Source organism: Daktulosphaira vitifoliae, unplaced genomic scaffold (genome assembly GCF_025091365.1).
Source record: "Daktulosphaira vitifoliae isolate Bord-2020 unplaced genomic scaffold, ASM2509136v1 Scaffold_3, whole genome shotgun sequence".
NCBI classification, from domain to species: Eukaryota; Metazoa; Arthropoda; class Insecta; order Hemiptera; family Phylloxeridae; genus Daktulosphaira; species Daktulosphaira vitifoliae.
The window spans coordinates 13,029,094-13,052,561 of NW_026099574.1; the positions used below are offsets into that span (position 1 = coordinate 13,029,094).

Here is a 23,468-nt window from a genome sequence, read left to right on the forward strand (position 1 = left end):
CTGACGAATGGATTGGGTACGAAAAGGAACGCTGTACGATCGCCGCGCTGCTAGTCTTTCCCTGCCGTAAATCCCCACCACTGCCATTGCCAGTACCACGGTCGACGGACCGCGAGAGAAACCGACGGACTATCCCCACCCAGACGGGCTCACCAGTTACCACCCAGCGAGGCACACTACACATGAGAACGCGAATCGATGAAACAGATCGGTTGACCTCCCCCCGTCCCTGCTCAAAATATTAGACAACCGTCGCTACCCTATCCCGCCAAAGTGAGAAACGACTGGCGGCGAAGCAAACCGAACGACTCTCGTGGTCCACATTACTACAGGCTCAGTGTCATATCACCATTGCAATTGTAATTGTTGTCACTATCAATATCTTAATTATAAGCAATATCTTAAGGCTACTTTAAGTCTATTTCTTCATTTATGTCGACATTATTACACTTATAAGACAATTTTCATCAGTAATACAACCGAAAGTTAATAAAACAGGATTTTCTAGAAACATTTTCAGACAAAACACAATCGGTGACGGTTACATAACTTGACATTTTTTAACATAGCAATTTCTTAAAAAAAATGTCTGATGCATTAAACTAAATTTCCCAACTCATGTTTATTAACTATTTAAATAAAAAATAGTCAGGATCATTTTCCCGAAAGTTAAAAGATTTTCATAAAATTCTGAACGTACCCTAATAATTCTATTCCAAGACGTTTTAAATTGAATTATTTTTGATCATAGTCACGTCCATCGAATAATATTTTAATAAAGTGTTATTTCTATATAAGTATGTGATGATTAACTCAAAATGAGTTTTTGTTTTAATTGATAGAAAACTTACTTTTGACCTAAGAATTTGATCTATACTCCAGTCTCAAAAAATTTTATCAGCTAAAATTTAGGATAATTTATTATGTTTTAACATAATGGCAAAGATAAAACTTTTACATAAATTGGTGGCCACACAAAGAATAATACATTTTTATTAGGACCTATACCTAATTTTTTACTCCAAAAATGATATCGTTATATAAACCCATACTTTTTTGATATTGGTCTACTCTAAACCAACATTGATTTAATGGCGTTCAATGTATTAAATTTTATAAATTTTGATTTCTACAACATTTTGTAATTTACACTAATCACATTTTTACACGTACAATACAAAATTATTTTAATTAAAATAGCTATTTAATTATAAGATTTAATCTAAAAATATTTCGTAACCAAAACAAACTTCACCTATACAACCACAATGATATCAAACGAGTTTTTCAAGTTCATCAATGTCACAAACTTGATTAAATTTTGAAAAAATAAATTCTACTTCAAAAGTGTAAAAAGGTATTGAAGAATTTGTGCATAAAAGCGAAAAATTTTAAAATATGATAATCAAAATTATTTTTTAATAAAACATTATCATAAATTAAATAAATTTATTATTATTTATCACTATTTAATAAGAGAACTGGTAATATAATCGTACTAATCTTTAAAATTTTAGAAAAAAAATTTCAGTTTATTGTAAACATGATTAATTTTAATGAAAGAAGAACAAATGCAAGGAAATAAAAAAAAAATCAAAAATTAAAAACTAGTTTTAAAAAAAGTTAAGATCATAAATAAATGAATGATATTGATATTTAAAATTTTAAATACCGGATACTTAATATTAAATTAGTTTGGAACACTGAATTTTAGTTACATATTAAAATTTTTTCTCTGTAAGTAAAATCTTTGCTACATGAATACCTTGATAACGTTTACATTATATTAAATACAGTAGACAAAATTATGTCTTTAATGCCAAAATGATTAAAATAATCTATTAAAAGTTAGATACTATTCTAGTGACGGATTTTCGACATTTCTGTGGAGTTCTAAAGAACAAAATTTACTTAAAATACTTATCATTGTTACCCTAAATATTAAATAATGTAAAATTATAGATGTCTGGAAAGGGTCCAGGAGGTCTGGACCCTCATAATTCCGCAACTGGAGAGTACGCATTTAATAGTACTAATTTATTGAACCTTATAAAGAAATAACTTTAATCTTACTTTCTAAACAACCCTCGTATTTTATATAAAAATGTATAATAAGTAATTTATCTAAACGACGATAATAGCATAAATTCATATACAAATGTTGTAAACAACGATTGGCTCAAATAGTGTATTGCCAACAAAATAGGTTAAATTATTAATATTCATGAAGTATTTAAATAAAATACTAGTATCAACAGATTTTTTTAAAATTATTACTTAAGCATGAATCACCAATTAAATAAATTTAAATTTATCAAGTTATTCAAAATTAACATTAATGGGAAAAAACGTGTAAATATTTATAAAAAAAAAAATTATTATTTTTTAACTAGTTCGATTCTGTAATTTAGTTGTGTATAACAAATTAATTAGCGTGCTAAAAGTATATCATAAATAAAATATAAGTTTTTCCAAATTTGATATTTGTGTACATATTTTATTAATATACGACATTTACGTTGGTTTTTATTACCTCAACACAGTATTAAGTAAAATTTAATTTAACTATGACCATGGGGTACATAGATGTTTATGAAAATTAAAAAAATTATAATTATAATCTATTCCTTGTAACAAAAATATTTCAAGATTTTTAATACATGGAAAATTAAAATATATCAGATTTTGTAGAGAACACTGTACACTTTTGCCTTTATATTTAATTATCTAATTTTTATACGCCAAACGTCTAATAAAAATTTTTTTAGCTTGAATAATTCTAAAAAAATATTCAGTCTTTTTGGTGTTTATGGTTTATACCCTGTATTTTTAGTTTTCAAGAAAAAATTAAAAAATTGGCAATCAATAAAATTAAATTAAAAATATCGAGTTTACACGTATGAATTTTAATTAAAACCTTATTTTATGATGGTGTTTGTTTTAAATTCTAAACAGTTTTTTTTCATTTATTTTATAAATTATAAATACGTCGGTCCCTTACTCATATATCAAATTGAGTTTTTCAGGTATTTTGCAAGTAAAAAACATCAATAGCGAGTCATTATTAATAATATCCAAAATGAAAATGAACCATGTTAAAACGTTTCTATTATTATTAAATTCTTTTGTCAATAAAATGTCAAATGCACCATGTCTGCGAGGAAATGAGATAGAAAACATAAAATATTAAAAAGGGTGTTTTCTTCATGCAAATATCGATCGACTTTCGAGACTTTGCCAGCCATTTGGAATTTATTAAAATATTGTATTAATAAGTATTGACAGTGTTGCTAGATACATAGAAAAGTGTTTGGTTCTTTTCTTATGGAAATATTGACGATCAAAATTATATTCAAGCTTTTTAGATTCGGTTCCATTATCGTTCACATACTTCACATAACTTGTATACACAAATCCAATGTTTCTCAATTCGTTAAGTAACAACTAAAAGATGTGAACAGTTAAGAATTATTAAAAATCAAGAAGCGCAAACCGGTTATTAATAGAGACTGCCATTGAAGTCATGAGGCAGTGTATTTACGCAATGAAGAATGAACAGTTTTTAAACACGATATATGACTTAAAGTAGAAAAATAATTAATAAATGAACAACGATTTTGCAAAGTACTTGACGATCAATTACTTTCTATCTTTACACAGGCCGATGTATGCAGAAAACATTACAACAACTAACTACAAGATGATAAAAAAATACTGATTTTCTCTACCGCTGGCGTAAGTTTGTACGGGAGAACACTATTACCATATCATATACAAGATTTTTTAGAAATATTTTAAAGAATTACACTATATTAGCGTCTAAAATAGAATTGTAACAAACGGTAAACAGTCGTAGAATATAGATGTTAACATTAAATGTTTAAACACTTAATAAAACAGATCAATAAAAGTTTAAACTTTTAGAAAAACATAAAAATTCATCCGTTAATGTGTGTTAAAAAATATAAAATCGAAGAAAAGTGAACAAATTTGATATAGATTTTGATTTGAAATGAAATTTAATTTGTTTCCAATGTCAAATTGACTTACATTCATCTAAAAAAATATGTAGATACATACGTTTTAACTTATAAATATTGATACAAAATCATACAATTGACAAAAATATGATTAATTAAAAACAATTGTGTTATTGTTATGTAAACAATATGTTACATTATTACGCGGTTTAGTATGAATCAATTATAAAATGAGTAACTTTCTCAAAACAGTGTGAACAGAAGGGAATTTGCACAATAAGTTACACATTTTTATAAAGGATGTAGGCAGGCAGAAAAAGACTTAACTTCCTACATTCATAAATCATGGATTTACTATATGCCTACCTACACACTACCTTAAATTGAATCGGTCGAATATGTTATAGTGTCATTTTATCCTCAAGCATTAACTTTGAACATTTAACTTAGGTTGAAATTAAGGTGGCCATTAATGATCTATGACATAAAAAATAATATTATTATTATTTATAGTCTACATTACTATTGAGACCGTATAGAATTCGTCTAAAAACAGAAATACCAATCAAAGTAGGTGTGGTCATGTTGTGTATCAAGAGAAACTAGAAAGAAAGTGCAAATATTTTTATTTATTTCATCTTCCCAATCGACAAATTTAATAATACTTTTTAACGGTATCACTAACCTACCATAGTAGCTGGTGTTATCTTTGGTTATATTAACACTTAAAGCGTGTAAAAAATCTAAAGCGATCTGAACCACATGTATATAAAATCAGTCTGTAATATCGCCGAACTAAAGAAGGTGTAGGAATAAAAAAAAACGAATCTGTCTGATTGGATTGTAAAAAATCTAATATGCCTAATCAAGTCATAAAGCAAATCGTGACATACTAAATTCAGTTACTCAAATGAATAGTAATTTTTTTAGAAATAGTAATTATAATTTTCAAAAACAATACAAGATGTACCAGAAACATAACGAGTAAAATTATTGTGTCTACAATTGAAATTAATACAATACATTAAATCATTACATACTTTGTACTAGTTTCATTGTGACGCCATTAAAATTATTACTATAGTCTGCAATAAAATACTCTAATAGCAATCCAAAAATCAATCACTTATTCTGCTCATTAATAATATCATACTTATCAAATAAAAGCACTTTAATGGGTTAAGAATATTATTTTCATGAATTATTGATTCATAATATTTCATCCTTTGTTTTAAAACAATTAACAATAAAATTTCATAATAATAGAAAAGTTTAATCTGAATTGGTCAATTTATAAAGAAAAAAGATACACAATACTTAACGCCATCGTATCGATTAACACAACAAAAGGGTATTTCCGCAACTTTATTCCATTATAATGTTATGAAACTAATTCAAAGAAAATACTTTATACTTGATATTTGTTAAACAAATATCAACTTTTCATCAAGCTTAAACCCTTTTAAATTGATTAATTATTTTATTTTAATGAAATTTTATTTCTTAGAATTTATGAAATATTAAGTAGATAAATCATTCTTAACGATTGAAGAAATATTTTTAAAGGTTTTAGAGTAATATGGCACATAAAAATTTAATTAAAATAATGCAGCTCAAAAAAATAACAAGTTGTTTTTGGTATCTTTTTTTTAAAATTTTTTTGTAATTATTTCTATATTTAAATTTTAATGAATTCCTTAAGATAAGATTTTATCATACATTTAAATAAATAAACGGTATAATTAATATCTTTATAAATTTTAAAACAGGGTTATTTAACTCAAATTTCAAAATATATCATACTTTATGTCTCTCAGTTACACATTTTTTAGGAACCGAAGTTAAATATATTACTGAAATTCATACGAATCACATTTAAAAATATAACAGCTAGCATACAGTTAATTAAATAAAACATGACGCTACTTTATGGTTTAAGTAGGTAATTTCGTAATTCATTTAGGATAAATGAATTAATAGGATATTTAGGCGTACCAAGTGATCGAAAATAAATCTTTAATGTACTTGAAACCCATTAATATTATAGATAACAGAACTCACTAAAAAAAAGTTTTAGCACTTGAGTTTTTTCCAGTATTTATTCATTCATTAGTGAACCAATAAGGGTAATTAATGAGTTTAAGACTATATGTATAATAATTCTAGAATGTCTTAACTAAAATTTTAATTTGTGTTTGAACTATATCAATATTGTAAAAATGGTAAAATTATAATTTATTATACTCCCACGTAACATATTATATAATATTTCATATCATATAAAAATTTTAAAATAATAACTTTTATTTTTAGTTTATTATAATTTTTTTTTCAGATACATGTACTTGTCATAATATGTAGTTAAAATATTATTTTGAAAAAAAAAAAATTAACTCATCTTGTTTTGAATACTACTCTTTCATTGGTCTTGTAACACATTTAAACTTGCTAATAGTATTTAGCTAATTTATTGCCGATTATTTGATATTTCAAGAGGATTACTTTGATTAAAGACTTATTGTGAAGTACAATGTTTAGTAATTAAAAATTAAACATATTTTGATTACTATGATTGACCGTATATTATTGATTAAATACTTAAGTGTGTACTTGTTACAATGACATGATTAAGTATAAGATTTTTTTTAACTGTTAAAACTTAATTATGTTTTCTAGACAAGTTTATAAAGAGCCATATATCAAATTTAGAAAAGTTATTGGTTAGATTTTGGAATAAATTCACCCACTATTCGTTTGAGTAACCATAGAATTGATACAATTAATCAACAACATGATTAACCTAGAAAATTGTATAGTACTCACGTTTAGCAAATCATTTAGGTCTTCCCATGCACTATCCAAAGCACTGACCACTCGCAATGGACTAATAATGCGTTGATTCGCAGTTACGTTCATTTTTTTATAATACTTGGATTACATTCCACAAAAAATTCAAATTTGTAACTAACTTATAACTATGTTGACATATCTGTCGACAAAATATTAATGAATGGTGTTATCAATGTCCGAACAGGAATACAAGCAATTTAATTTCTGTTTTTTGTTATCAAACAAAAAATAATCGCAGACAATAAAATTTTCGGCAATCTGTAACTAAAAATAGAACTCATTGAAGACTCGTGCACGGGGTTGTAGGCCAGCCCTTTTATCGCCCGTGAACATTATCTTTTCTTAGAATCGACTTTAAGACGCCATAACGTAATGATTAATATTTATTTTTACACATAATAGTTGGGTGTATTTTTATTGTACCTGTGAAATTCAATCTTATGGTAAACTTATACAATTCCATTTTTAATCAACATAATAAATTAGAAATAATTCAGTGATAATTTGAAATGTTCAAATTATTCACATGCTTTAAACAAGACACGCCAGCCATTAACAATATTACTAATAAAGATAAAAATGTGTGTTGAAAATGAGTAGAGACACTACTTGCAAAAAATTGACGTTTTATAGATTTATACAAAACTTTTTTTTTTCTAATGATCTTCAAATAAACAAAAATACACCATTGTCTCGTTTTTTATTATTAAGAGACGTTAATTAAATAATTTATATATTTATTAAATCATATTTTTCTTCGCGCGCAACTACAATAAAACTGAATATTACATAATTTTAGTTTGTATTTCACAAAATGCACCACGTTACTACAAATCAGCATTCAGATACTAATTGATTTAGATTAAAAGTCCTTTATCTTATTTTTGGTATCTAGCCAGACACTTAAGTTTTTTAAACATTTTCTTGGCCCTGGATTATATTTAATTCTCAATGAGTCAATAGTGTGATGAAAATTGAAATTATATTGATTGCGAGTTCCTACCTGCTTTATACAATATTCTAAGTATATTTTTTTCTCTATCGTTGCTATTAATTTGAACAATTTTTATGTTATACATTTTATAACTCAATACTACGCAATATGTCAAAAATCTGTAATATTTGATAAGTTTTTGGAAGTCGATCATTAGCAGTCAATAGCTCATAAATATCAACTGACATGTAACATTAATATTAATTATTTGCCTTGATCATCAAGAGCCATCACGTTAGTGTAAAAAATAATACATTATACAGTATTTTTATCATTATCTAATAAGAAATATTTTATTCGTGTGTAAAATAATTGTTTTTATGTTACTAATAAAGAAAATATAAATGAAAATATTTTATTTTTATACACGACATCATTAATGCTGTTAACGAGGTTATATTTGATATAAGTTAAATTCAATGTCAATCTATTAATAAACCTAAGGAGACGGATCTCTCGTTCTTCTATTCAGCACGGATAAGGATAATTTTCAGCAAAACTACAATTTAAAAACAATATAAACAGCAAATACATAATTTTTAATTGCTTTCGATGGACGTCATCCAAACTGCCAAGATGTAGAGCTATACAATGTTTTTATAATGATAAATGACCACCGTCATTTTTCAAAAGCAAGCCTAGTAGTCGACAGGTGCATAGTTGTATTTTATCGTTTATATTATATGCATGATTCGTGATAAATGTTATTAGTTATCATTAAATGGCCGTGTAGCGTTGAGTTTTTAGCTTCTTAATGACACGGTATTGTGATATTGCGCCATTACAAGCGTTATATTTGTTATTCGTGGTTACTTTTGTCAGTTAATTAATACATTTCATATGCAATACGCTTTTAGATGCACAAAAGCTGCTAATTGTCCTACACAAATTTACATACAGTATATTTAGTACTACTATTATTGTTGTTTTGATTTCATGAAGGCCTATCCACGTTATTTCTTATGAAGTTTATTTTAATGATGCAATTTTTCAATAAATTTGAATAACGGATCGAATACAGTAATTTTCAACGATACATCACATGCAACGTAATATACGATGATTACTCAGCAGATATTATTTTTAATCACAACTAATCGAAAAACAATGTGTTAAAAAATCAATGTTTTTGTATTCCTATGGCGGCGTAGTGATAAAGGATGTATTAAAAACATTTTTATTAGTTACAAACAATGTGACAATCTCGAGTGTACAAGTACACATCGTAAACGACAGTCCACATGTATGATGGCATAATATTCAATAATGATAACACGTAAATTCAACAACGTAACCCTTTTGACGCTTCTCAATTGTGCGACCCTCAACATATTATCGATTCAGAGTGTTATCCTTTTATGACTGTAATATTTGGATAGTCTTCTTGATTTGTTTTCGGTTAATCATTCTTCAAACGCACTCGTATCTCCACTAGAATACTGAATGTATTCGTTAACAAATAGTATACATGTTGAATACTAAATTGATATTATATCACAGTTGACAAACACGAAAAACAGACCATTTTTATTAAACTTTTTTAAAAGATTCGTTAAATTCGGCAAGTAAAAAATTTCCTGGAATATAATTTAACAAATCACAATTAATACTGGTCGACAAATTAAAAAAAAATACTCTTTTAAAATTAACGCTTATTAAGCACCCCACAAGTATTTTTGACAATATATTATTCAAACTAACATCTTGTAAATTTGACATAAACAAAATAGAGTTAAACACTTTTTAAGAGTTAAAATTAAAACTTAAAAGGTATACTATTTAACTTTTATTCCTTAAATGTAAAATACTTTTAATTAAGCTAACCTATAAAAACTTATATTGTTAAGTTAAAATGAAAACGAAATGCGTGGGCACCGATATAATTACAGGCTTTTTGTAAAACCATTCATCTTTAAGCTTGTTTTATCAAATAACAATGCATAAAAAAAAGTACTTCCTTATTACTTTTCAAGACTAGTAGCGCCAAACTGAATATTTAATACAGTTCAAAAAGTTAAATAGGTCAATAGTTCGAACAACGAGAACGATAGAAATCTGTTCCCTTACTTACTTAACACTACATGAAGACATTAGGTGGTTTGTTAACTTTGTGGAATGGTTCTTGGGTTATTGTTTTAAAGTAAATACAATTTGTTCGATATTATACCTCATTATGACGATTTTTTCTCTTTTATAGACTACTAGGCTTCGCCTCAGACCTGGGTCCCTACGAGCTTCACGCGCCAAAGACACGCAAGTCTCTTTGGGCCGTTCTCATAAGTGAGCCACTGACTGAAATATATATATATGCGCAACAATAAAACAATACCCTTATACAAAAACCTCGTAGAACTGTAAAAAATGAACGGATACATTTTTTTTTTTATTATAACTCAGAAATGCCTTTGGGCGTGTTTGGTGAAAATATCAAACTTTAAATCGTAAAACGTTAGCGTCAGTGAGAATTTTTTTCGAAAACGGTCGAAATTTTGCAAAATTGAAGCACGCTTAATAGTGTTCCCTAAAAATCGTTTTTTCCTTGTTTTATTATATAATAAAATAGTAGAGGAAAAATATAAAGTTCTATAAATTCTTATCGAAAATTGAAAGAATGAACGAGAAGTAGGTACCGATTTTTATTCAATATAATATAATTATTATTATCAGCCTATTGCGCTATATATTTTATATAAGTAATGATTCTATTTGAATGATAGTTGAAAGAGCAATAACAAGTACGAAATGCGTCGCCATAGCGTTACCAGTACAGTTACTACAGTGTTCATCTGCGTAATTAATGCGTGCACCCACTTGTGCCGATGATCGGGTCCAAGGAAGTGAAAAACTTTCCATTGTCGCATGCTGCGTATAGTACATATACATATATCAATTACTTACGACATTTCTCTCCCTTCCTATCTTCAAGACATCAAGTGCAAGTGAAACTTGTTCATGTAGGTGTTTCTGGTGCGCAATATAACTGTGTATGCGCATTATTAGGTTAATAGACCTCTCGCATATGGAACTGATTTGAATTCTTTGTAAAAAATTATGAGTGCGAGGACGTAGGACGCGGTAGTAATGTTTATGTTTCGTTATCAACTCTTCATTAGTTACTATGTTAGGTAACCCGACGACCTTGTGCAGTGGTCTACCGATTTTAGCTTTTAGAAGCCAATCCTTAACAAACGCTCAAACACCATGTTAATTCATGTGAACGCACCTTGGGCGTCGTGGTATTTCACGGTATATAATTACGCGGTAATGCACATAAACGCAACTAAGTTTCATCGTACCAATAAAACTGGTGTAATTTACTAAGAATTTTAAGGTAACACAAATGTTGGTATTTTCTGTATACTTTTTAAATGCGTATGAACTGGTACGGGCGCAAAGGAATAACTGCAAAGATTGACGAGTACGCTGCGTGACGTACCGTTACTTTATCATCGTTTACAGATGGATATGAAATGATATGTTGTAGATATGGAACATAAATCATCTTTTGGTTTCTATGTAAGATGTATAGATTTACAATAGCGGATAACCATTTCCTTTATCAAATGATTTATAAGCGTTACGCTATTACGTCTTACAAAGAATAACTAGTCTATTCATAAGGTTAGAATAAGGATCGCTATGTTGTAGCGTATCCTCATTCGCCTATTGCAGACACAGGATCGGTAACTTTCGCTAATATTTCATCCTTGTAATGCTTATAAGAATGAAATATTAGCGAAAATTAACTTATTTTTTTATAGTGATAAATATCATGTCATCATGAAATCTCAGTTTAATTCACAGCCAACATTACTTGAATGATTCATAAGAATAGTTAATTGAAACTTCAACAATAAATAAATTATCCTAGGCTCTTGTATCAGACTAAAAATAACAAGACTATTATTAACAAAAATCGATGATCCAGAATTAAATAATACAAATGGGACACGGTTTATTCAAATGTTTTTTAGTTTTGTACTCATCTATATTTAAAATTAATTGGAAATATTTTAATGTAATAAATACTCTAACTAGAGGTTTTCTTTTTAATATGTTGTGGTTAAAATTACTTGTTAAAATTTATTTTATCACTTAACAGTAAAGTGGAAAATAATGCATTTTTATGCATAAAACATAAGTAAATGCCCTATTTACTATTTGATTAACAACATCTCAATAAATTAATTATAAATTAAAATTTACGCCAATCATTTAATTACAATTATTTTGAATACATTGGGTCATTATTATTGGTATAGCATAACTTTCAAAGTTGAATAATCATTACAAATTGTGAAAGAATAGACAATAATAGAACATATTAGCCACTGTTTTTACAATTCATAAAAATAGACAGTTGACACAAGTAGGCCTACATTTTTTTTATGTTTGGCTTGAATGAGAAGCATAGTAGGTATTCATTTTATTATGAAGTGTTTTACAATTTTTTTTCGATGCGAAGCTGAGAAGGTATTAATTTTACTGTGCGTTTTTTTTGGAGGGGGGGGTCTGTTGCCACTTTTTCTCAGCTCTCACTGAATCGGTTCTTTCAATGATACATCAAAAGGTCATAAATCGTATCTAGTTGAAGATATTGCCCTTGAAAATTTAAATTTTTCCCTCGTTTTCATAAATGATGAAAATCCTCCAAAAATTTACGATTTTTTAAATCTGTAAATTTCGACATTTTTTTTTTTTTTTTTAATTGCCATAATTTTTTGAAAAATGAACGAATCAAAAAATTTTTTTCATATAGAAATATTTATATTTTTCTTTCGTTTTTATCATTATCATTTTTTTGAAAATCTAACACTTAACCTGTTTACACAAGGGGATTTAAAATTGCAACTTTTTTACAAAAACTAAGTTTTTCAACTTAACTTTTGAAAATGTTCGAAAATACTACGTCCTTTAAACATAAATAAAATTAAAACTTATGTTATGTACTACAAAATAAAAAAAAATTTGTCCCGACAATTTATCTTTTACCTGCAAATGGCTGCCGTAGTTAAAAAACATGTTATTTTTGTGTTCGAATTTTTTTTTTTTAATGCCTATACAAGGGTTTGCTATAGTAACGAGTCCATCAGTTTTATAAAATTTACATGTATCTAACTTACATTAAATATGTTTAAACTTACTTTGATTATTTTACCTCCTCAAATTTGAGAAAAGCGACTTTCAATTTTTGAACGAGCTTAAATAGTTCTTTTTATTTACTTATTCATGTAGATCACAGTTGCTATTATCTATATTGAAAATCGAACATTTTATGACGAATAAAAAGTTATATTTTTTAGATAGATATCTGATCAGTAATTTATATAATTACTATTAACAATAAATTTATGAGGGAAACTAAACATTTCGTCTAAATCACTATTTTTTTAAATTTTTATTGTAATAAATTATTAAAATAGAAGTCCTAGTAATCATTTCAATGTAACTCCTGGTGTTTAAATTGATGCTACAATTGAAATATTTAGAAATATTCCATACCTAATTTCACCTGTGATTTCATTCACTGATGTGTTATTGAATTTCATTTTAACTTATATTTTTTTTATATGTTAATACTTGTTTTGAACAAATTATTAATAATATCAAAAATTAGTGGTGATAGAAAAATTTAATAATAAAAGTATTGTTGAAAATTATTTGTAGACTATTTATTCATAATTAACCACAAATTATCTTCTGAAAATTTTTGTATCAAGTCCTTTAATATTTATATACATTTGCCATAAAAGTAACAACTAATTTATAATTTTTCAGTAAAAATTGCAATACTAAATTATTAAATGTCAATCTCATACTATTTTTAATTGCAATAATAAATATTTATTCATATATACTTCTAAATCAAAAAACTACTGATCAGGAATAATAAAAGAAATAAGAATTTATTTAACCCACCAACTTCTTAAAATTAACACTATATACAGATTTTTTTGTTTCTGTCACCACTTTTTCTCATTTAATGAACCATTTTGTGCATCGGATACGTCAAATTAGTATAAATCGTAAGTTAAACCTACCAATGCAAAAATTTGAACATATTTCCCTTGGTTTCTATAAATAGGGGCAAGCTCCAAAAAATAACTATTTTTAAAATAAGTGAATTTTGATATAGTTTTTACATTAACAACTATAAACTGCCATATCTTTTTCAAAAATTTATTAAATCAAAAACTATTTTGAAAATACCTTAGATGTGTCATTATTTGATTTTTTTTTTTGACAATTCGACTCATTAAACGCCTACAAGGAGATTAAAAATACCTTCTTTTGTATGAAATATAAAATTTTTACATTTTACTTTTTAAAATGTTCCGGAAATCCGACGTCTTTTAATCATATGTTATATTGAAGCTTATATTGGTACTATGAATTAAAATCAATAATTATCTCAATCATTGATATTTTATATACAAATAGCCAATGCTAAGAATTATATTTTTTTTTGATGAAATTTCCAATTTTATATTTTAAACTTAATATTGCATTAAATTTTTGAAAAATTTGTGGATCAATACAATTTTTTATGATTTGTGAAAGTTTTCATAAAATATTATTTATCAATATCTAAGGCATTTTCTTTTTATTAAACAAATTTTTTTTGATAATATGACCTTTACGATATATTTTTGGATATTGATATCGTACCGAATTTCAGCAATATTATAACGTAAAATCAGAAAAAAAATGTTTTCGATAGTGTAGTAAATCGATATTGAAAAAAAGAATTACATTCAAAAATTTAATTTAATATTTAAATGTTTTCACCAATTTTTTTATTTTAAAAAATGGCTGTTTTGTTACCATGGTTTGAAAAAATCAACCCGACCAAATTAGAAAATATTATTAATATATAAATTATGGACAATACCTTTATCTCATAACAAAAATCAAATTTTTAAAATCAAAAAATTTATTTTTAAATTATATTTTATTATGAAGAAAAAATTTTTTTTTGTTACAAAACTATATCATTTGAAATTGGTCACGAAAATTGGATAAATTTGTGCTTTTTTGAATAATAATATTATATAGTTTCAGTGTTTTACTTTCCAATAATAATAATATTAATAATAAAATATTATAAGTGCTGTTTATATTTTAGCTTCGATACGAAGCTGAGAAGGTATTGGTTTTACTATGATGTGTTTTTTTTTTTTTTTTTGTGTCTGTTACCACTTTTTCTCACACCCAAAGAAAAACCTCAATCAATTTTGATAAAGAAATTTTATCAAGGGTTTATGATAATGTTTATTAATACGAACAAAATAATTATTCTTATGAATAATTATTGTTCAAGATAAGAAAAAAAATCATCATATTGATAATTATATCATAGATTCAATAGTAATGATATATTTATTAAATTGAACAATGAATTTATTATATAGATCAAGGTTTTTCTCTGGGTGCAGCTCTCACCGAACGGATTTCTTTCAACAATACGTCAAAAGATCACAAATCGTATCTAGTCAATGACATTACCCTCAAAAATTGAAAAAATTATCCCTCGTTCCCCGTAAATGGGGTAAACCTCCCAAAAAAATTACAAATTTAAAAATCGCTAATTTTCGAAATTTTTTCAATTTTTTTTACTAAAAACTGCCGTAACTTTTTCAAAAATGAACACATCAATATAATTTTTTTTTTTATAGATGCTTGATGTCTTTACCTATCATTTGGTATATTTTTTTTGTAAATTTGACACTTAACCAGCCCACAGGGGGGGATTTAAATGACAACTTTTTCACAATTTACTTTTACACTTAATTTTTGAAAGTGTTCCGGAAGGTCTGACACTTTTATATATATCTTAAATTAAAGCTAACGTAATATACTTTAATTTGAAAAAAAAAATTTGACCTCTGGACTTGTCTTCGTGGTGAAAATGGTGGCTACCGAATGCTATTTTTGTGTAATATTCTCGATATTATTTTTTACATTTTTAACTTTATTATGCTATAACTTTTTGAAAAATATATGGATCAATACAATTTTTTTATGAGAAATAATATTTTTTAATAATCCCTTTTTCATTCGACATACTTTATCTTAATCAGGATATTAATAAGGAACTAGCAGATCATGAACCTTTTGGAATAATACACCAATTTTTTAAAATTAAACACTATCTAAAGATTTGCATTGAAGCGTTTTTTTTTTGATAGTGAATTATAATCACTGTCAGATATTATACTTGATTCAACTATGCCACGTCACCACTGTGCCGCGACCCCCCTGTGCTGGGGTTTTTATTGCTCTAAGTCATGACTAAAAACAATATTTCTTCTTTTCAAAAATAAAATTTAACTTTTACAGAACAAAACATCATTATCTTCATCACTATCATCTAATAGGGATTATAATAATAGGGATAATAATTGTTTTTTTGGGCTCACTAGATTAATTTTATTTTTTAGATTGAGTTTTAACCAATTTTTGCTGTATATCTCTTAATCCTGAAATTTAATTTTTATCATACCTTACTTTATTAGTGTTTTTTTTTACTTTTATTATTTGCTAGTCTACTTGATTCAATAAAAGTATATAAATCTTTATAGATTAATTGACAATACAATGAAATAATAAAGTGTTTAATTTACTTATAACATGAATAAAAGTTACTATTATGTTATTTATTATTTAGTAATATGAGTCGTTTGTATACCTATTTATAAAACGCTGTAAATCAATTTTACGACATAATTGCTTAGTACTATAAATTACCTATAGATACGCTACTATACTGAAGAAACTCTAAAGAAACATTAACGAATTTTTTATCAATAACGTCCAATAATATTTTTGTTAACCATTTAACATTTTATTTTATTACTTTATTTTTGATTTGACAAAACATTTGTTGATTTTATCATTTTTTTATTCTTATAAATAAAATAATGATTTATTTAACAAAAAATTATGATTTAATTTATAAAAAAAGTTTATTGGGCGTATTTTGATAAATAGATGTTTTGCATTGGAAGGTATGTACAAATTATTATAATAAAACATCATTTTACAAATGGTCAAAATTAAAACAATTTTACTACTTCAAAAACTAATATCCTTTTTTAAAATATAAAATTAAAGAAAAAAGAATATTACGTTCATGACGTTTATAAATATACTAACAAATGATAATCAGAAGAAAATAATATTGTCATCCGAACACAACTAAGGGGTACTACTTCTAAGGAGTTGGCCTAGTGGGTAGAAACGTATGTTTAGGTACACGGGGTCCCAGATTCAATCTCCAAAGTGCCAACAAGATTTTTCTTGCAATTATCTTATTGTATGGTCTCTGGTGTAAGCCGGCCATAATACCCGCCCCGTCTATCATTGGTCTATCCAAAATCAATCTTAGACTCCCTAACATGTTAAAGAGGGCCACCACCCTCTGTAGCATGCTAAGTTTAGAAAATAGAAGAACATAAAACTGATCATTCATCTGGATGTATTGCGTGAATTAAAATTTATATATAATGTGGTTACTTATGAAAAAAAACTGAAATTTGAGATTGTAATTATAAACAACTCACTAATATTTTATTTGAATGAAACAAATAAGCTTATATTCATATTTAATTTATATTAAATAATTCATTATTATATTTCATTAAAAGTTATTCATAATGTTTTTTTTAAAATTAACATTTCAAAATATATTTTTCAAGATGGTATATTATTATATAAAGTAAAACAATAGATATTTGTAAAAATATAAAAATTATCTTTTTAATTTATTACGATTGATTTCATTTTACTAAGTAACTTTTCAGGAAATGTTTTCACAAAGTTACATTCTAAAATCTAAAGTAATTTAATAAAATAAATTAATTGATAGAAAATGACGAATAAAAAAATTCAATTAAAGAAATTAACGACAAAAATAATTTAAGTTTTAGGCACTCACTAAATGTATTATTCCTATAGCTTTATTCAAAATATCCTTATTTTCATAAGTTTGATTAATTAGTTTAGAAGAAATTTCTACGATAGTCTTATCAAAAATACTTGTGCATAAAATGAATTTTCCGTGAATTATGTGTTTTTCCCGTTCTTTATCTAAAAACATACATAAATATATATGTATAATATAAAACATAAGTTCATTTCTATATTTACACTAATTTATATTTATATATTCTATGAGGTGAGAAATTTATTTTGAAGGAATTATAATTCTATTATTAGTTTACTTTTAATAATTTAGTTATAATGAACCTATTTTAATTAAAAAAATACTTTTATTCTATTGGGGAAAGAGGTTATAACCCTTCACCACCATTTAAATATATAAATATAAAAGATATATTGTTTGCTTATTTAATTTTCAGTGTGATTCCATCTCAATATGCTCTCAATTCATAGAAAAGAATTGCCATGAAAAGTCGCAAATTATATTTTAACATAGCGATACTTAACTCAACACAAAATTACTGAACCAAAATTGTAGGAATTCTAAACAAACTTCACTATAACAATTCAAATGTCTTAATGAATAATAAAGCCATGGGTCGAAAGCTAGATCACATTGAATTTCCTGTAGCTCATATTTTTTTAGTTTAATAGATGATAAAATAGTTTTCATACATTTCCATGCGTGATTTTTGACCCAATCTAATTCCTAAAAAGTAAGAATTTTCATAAATTTGAAATTTTTAAAATGTTTTATTAAGAAAATAATCAATAATTTTACTATTGATATCACAATTGTTTCTAATTTAAAAAATATAGCTTTTAAACAGTCAGTATTTTGTATGTCTTCTAAATTTATAAAACCATTATAATTTTCATCATTTTTTTTAATGATCAATTCGAATAATGTAATTGATGAGATGATGCAATTGTAGCATAACTTATCCATAGCAGTTAATATATGATTGTATTTTAATGTTACTGAATGCTATTAAAAATAAATAAATTTTTTGATAATAAATCTTTTCTAATCATGGACGTAATTAGAGTTTTATCTGAGTGGTTCTGAATCTTTTATAAAATATCTTTAGGATGTAAAAGGGAAAGGGAGTCGCTTATACCTTTGAATTTATATCAGTCGATTATATCTAGTATTTAAATTATATATACCGATAAAATGAATTTGGTTGCCCCCATAAAAAAATAGTTTAGCCACATTCAAAATATTATAATAAATTTTTATGTTATTTCCCTATTTTTATAATCAATTAGATTTATACATTAAAATGTCTAAAAATGTATTTTTTTAATTATGCACATACACATATAATATTCTTAAAACTTGAAATTTTACTGTGAAATATTAAACAATTTTGGGAGCTAAAAAGGTTTTAGAGATCTAGTTATTTTTGAAAAATATTCTAATATTCTAATGATCTAATAAAAAGGAAAACTACGTCCATGGTGTCAAAAAAATGTTTAAAATAATAAAAAATTACAGGCAACGACGATAATTTTGGCGGTTCGTTACTTTGATGCAACTTGATAAGAATCTCAAGAGACAAATAACAATGTTCGTTATTTTCGGTTAAACACATATTAATTAAAATAGATAAAAATTCGTCGTGATTTTTAACTATGTTAAGTACTGTAAATAATAATGATAAATATCATTAAGAATTAATGTATTTCTACTCTAATTACATTAACATTAATTTATTTACCGTCAGTAGGAGATAATGTAATTAGGTCAATAAGGTGCTGTAAACACAATGACGTTAATTTGTTATGTTCTGCTTTATTATTTTTAAAGCAATTTATAACGGACAAAATTGTAAAAGTTGTATTACGCTGAGCATTAAACGTCAAGTTATTTTTTTCATGTGGAATAAATTCTTTAGCCAAATTCAACAAACACAATAGGTTATTCGCTGTATATTTAATAAATTTTAATAAAATGGGTTGTAACTTTTAAATCAAAACTCTATGAATAAACAAATTTTTAAAAGAAAATGATTACGATAGTTTCTTAATTACTAACGTCCTATTTTTAAAGATTCTTCGGCACAGCAAAATGATCCTAAACAATTTGGCAATATATCCCACACAATAAGTATAGTATCTTCTTTGTTATATTGTCTTTCTTCAAGTATTATGAAGTTGATAATATTAAATCCATTTTCAATATTAACGACTTCCAATTCTTTTTCATTAATTAAAACATCCTTGTAACACGATTAGTAAATTTATTTAGATTTATTTTTGCAAATGAAGAACAATTACTTTCTTTGTAAATTGATCAGTAACTAACTTACCAGTAAACACATTTTTGAATTATCGTTATTTAAGCATAATTTTTGTAATTCGATTTGACTAGTATCATCCAAATTCTTTACCCATAATCTCATCTAAGTAAAATGTCAGTTTCATTTTGGTAATCTATAAGTGGTAATTTATAAAAATACTCACAAGACGTAATTGTATGTCGGTTGTAAATATATTTGAAGCAAATAAAAAGTATAATATCGCCGGATGAAATGTAAAAACTGTATCAATATTTTCCAATGAATTTAAAAGTTCTATCATTTTTTTCGTAGCAGATGATAAACCCGATACAGTATTTACAGCATGATGAGATACAAATGATATCTATTCATTTGAATTATGACATTAATTAGTATTTAAATATTAATATTTATTTAAATTATTACTTACAGATACGTTGAAAAGAAGGGACTTAAGATGAGGAATTGAAGTATAATTATTAATTGAACACAAATAGACGCACAATGGCTCTAAATAAATAGATTCACATTCAACGCTAAAAGTAATAAATAGTTACGAAGTATTCCAACTAATCTTTTAAATGTAACTAAAACTATGAAGACTACAATTAATAGACAGTATCGAATACAAGTGCCCTGAATGGTTGACTTTGGAGTAACACTAGACAAATATTAGCTTTTTTTACTAACATCAGAATTTGTAAATTTCATGTATTGAATAAATTTTTTTGTTCTTTTTCTTATATTAAAAGGGACGAAAACATAAAATAAGAGACATCGGTATTTGGTAACCCAGGTAGCATAATTCTTAAATGTAGCCCTGAGTACTATTAAATAATATGAAAATTACTCACTTAGAACAAGTTAAAAAGTAAAAATATAAATAGATTGTAATTATTTGATTGATATCAGAATTCTGATTAATAACAAGTGACATACAAATTTCTTTTGATGTTTTAGGAATATTTTTGATTCCTGTTTTTAAATTTGTATAAAATAATTTTAAGCCACCAGGCCAATAACATTCAACTTCAAGGTTAACGATTGATAGATGATACAAGACATTGAATAACAACTTTTCGGCAACTTTATGTAAATCACTGTTAAAAATTAATGACGAATTATAAATCCAATTTTGAAAGCTAAATATGTTATTTCTACAAAAGGCATCTACTATATATATTCTATTAATACCATAATTGCACTGAAAACCAATGTAAAACTATAATATTAAGACGTTAATTTTAAGAATAAAACATTTTCCTTCCAAATTATAAACTTTTTATATATATTAGCATAGAAGAATAACACAATCCTTTCCCTTCAATTGCCCATTTTTAAAGTCATATACCAACAAGTAATTTAATTGAGTATTTATTTTGTGAAATACCTGTATTCAAGTAAACCATACAATACACTAATCATTCCACGAGTAGCGTATTCATTAGCAACATTGTAAAGTACATGAGGCAATATACTCTCATTGAATGGACTTAATAAACATTTTAATCCCTTGAGATAGGTTTTGCAATAAATATTTGAGTTAATATTATTCTATGGATAAATAATAAAGAATTTTTTAATTTTAATTAATTTTTTCATGTTAAATCTACATTACTTGTATAAAGGGCAAACTAATTTTTTCGATTAAGTACAGTGCTACATTTTTTAAAGGTTCTACAATATCACGGTGTTGAGATAAATTTGAGTTGATTTCAATTCTTTTAATTATAGTCGAATAAAACCTATATGCAAAAACATATTTGAAAATTACAAAACAGGTTCTCACAAGGGGTGGGACAGAAAGAACTGTTGCTCCTATTGAGTCTGTAAAACTGTCTACTATATATATTTCAAATCTACTCATAAAAATTAACTAATTTTTATGATTCGGTGAAATTTATAAAAAATATTTATTAACTTTTTTTAATTAGTTAGAAATTATTTTAAATTATATGTCAAACCTTAAAATGCTACTTGAGATATCTGATGCTATTCCAACAATATACGGATCAATTACATCTTTTTCTTTAAAAATTTTGCATATCGCCTTTGATACAGAAATCGCAGTTGTATAAAGTTTGTCATTAAGTTCTACTGAAGGACAAGAAAGAATTGTATTTAATATAAAAACAGCGTTTGTAGTACAACGATCAGATAATTTTCCCGAGTTGACAAAAATCAATTTAATTATAGTGAAAACTTGCGTCATGTTACAGTTTTCCCTTAATTTTGGTCCTCCTCTATAAAGTTAGACAATAAATACGATGATAATTGAATTTTTAATTATACCAAAATAATTATTTACTTTTTTATCAATATTGCTAAAAGTTGAATTAAATCAGTTACAACAGGATTACTTGTTTTTATTAAAAATATTAATGTTCTCATTAAGTTTTCACAAGTATATAATAAATCATTTCGTTCATAAAACTTTTCATTTTTTGATAACATCCATAAACATAAACAAAGGTTTCTACATTTTTTGAAAATATTTATTATTAAATAATATTAGTCAGAATATTCGTTCAATATTTTAATGTTTAAAATAAAATTAGTAATTATTTTACAAGTTAAAATTCTTCAAATCAAATACACATAAAAACAAAACTCCATAACTCTATCAATAAAAAAAGTGTGATCAATTTATATACTCATACAAGTAGATAAATATATAAAAAATACTTGAGTACTTTGTGCAACAAATGTTTGCTGACTTAATTTGATGTTTTAAAAAAATATTTCTTTAACATTTATTTATTTTTTTATTTTGACCGATATTTATTATTAAAATTAGTTGGAAAATGTACAAAATTTAATTTTTGAGAATTTTCAGTAAATTTTTCGATTGATTATTCTTTAGTAAGCCAGTAGTAACTATTTTGTTTTAGGATTCAAAACCAAAGTTGCCTGAATACGCACTTAAAGGAGTTTTTAAACTACCTACATATTCCTTAGAGTTGTTTTTATAGCGAATTAAAGTGTAAATATAGCATCCTTTATTTTACGTAAGCTAATGTTTCTCCTAAAACTATTATTTTAAAATGTTTATTATAATTAACACTCAACACTAAATAAGATATTAAAAATTAATATGATTTTCAATTGTATAATACTAGTTAAAGAAGTATGACTCTAATAATAAAACTGAAGTTAATATAATTTAAAAATAGAAAAATGGTAAAAGAGTAACACTTATAACATATTTGATTTTTTTTTTTGTGCATGAATATAGTTTTTCTCTTTTGTAATACGTTAAAATTAAATTTTATTATCAACAAATTTATTTAGATATTGCGTGAGTTATAATGAGATGATCAAACTGTATAAATTATTTTTTAGCTTCGATGCGAAGCTGAGAAGGTATTGGTTTTACTAAGATGTGTTTTTTTTTTTTTTTTTTTTTTTTTTTTTTTT

The 23,468-nt window shown here is 25.5% G+C and overlaps 2 protein-coding genes and 1 long non-coding RNA gene across 12 annotated transcripts in view; 1 reads left to right on the top strand and 2 right to left on the bottom strand.

Moving 5' to 3' along the window:
- LOC126902313 (RNA binding protein fox-1 homolog 3-like) overlaps nt 1-6,920 on the bottom strand; it is a 30,866-nt gene extending 23,946 nt beyond the window's left edge. For 6 of the 8 annotated variants that reach the window (XM_050679438.1, XM_050679441.1, XM_050679437.1 and 3 more), the window contains exon 1: nt 6,804-6,911. In XM_050679438.1, the coding sequence (XP_050535395.1) occupies nt 6,804-6,896 (93 nt within the window). In that variant the 5' untranslated portion in view covers nt 6,897-6,911. Of the gene's footprint in view, nt 1-6,803 lie in introns of all 8 variants that reach the window. The other 2 variants (XM_050679432.1, XM_050679435.1) reach the window with 2 other exon arrangements.
- Nucleotides 1-21,109, top strand: LOC126902349 (uncharacterized). The gene is made up of 3 exons (XR_007703196.1): nt 1-1,357; nt 20,484-20,922; nt 21,012-21,109. It is a non-coding gene; the product is annotated as an uncharacterized LOC126902349 (long non-coding RNA).
- Nucleotides 11,628-23,468, bottom strand: part of LOC126902302 (uncharacterized) — a 16,093-nt gene continuing 4,252 nt past the window's right edge. Inside the window, exons 3-18 of one of the 3 annotated variants that reach the window (XR_007703187.1) lie at nt 22,360-22,527; nt 22,016-22,294; nt 21,670-21,796; nt 21,442-21,605; nt 20,906-21,151; nt 20,482-20,587; nt 20,236-20,415; nt 20,082-20,174; nt 19,808-19,991; nt 19,491-19,661; nt 19,266-19,414; nt 18,548-18,754; nt 18,274-18,475; nt 17,762-17,913; nt 12,969-13,076; nt 11,628-11,709 (exon numbers count right to left, since the gene is read on the bottom strand). Coding sequence is in view for 1 of the 3 variants with exons in the window: in XM_050679416.1 (XP_050535373.1) it covers nt 13,044-13,076; nt 17,762-17,913; nt 18,274-18,475; nt 18,548-18,754; nt 19,266-19,414; nt 19,491-19,697; nt 19,808-19,991; nt 20,082-20,174; nt 20,236-20,415; nt 20,482-20,587; nt 20,906-21,151; nt 21,442-21,605; nt 21,670-21,796; nt 22,016-22,294; nt 22,360-22,527 (2,497 nt within the window). In the remaining 2 variants the exon portion in view is untranslated. Of the gene's footprint in view, nt 11,710-12,935; nt 13,077-17,761; nt 17,914-18,273; nt 18,476-18,547; nt 18,755-19,265; nt 19,415-19,490; nt 19,698-19,807; nt 19,992-20,081; nt 20,175-20,235; nt 20,416-20,481; nt 20,588-20,905; nt 21,152-21,441; nt 21,606-21,669; nt 21,797-22,015; nt 22,295-22,359; nt 22,528-23,468 lie in introns of those variants that run through there. The other 2 variants (XR_007703186.1, XM_050679416.1) reach the window with 2 other exon arrangements.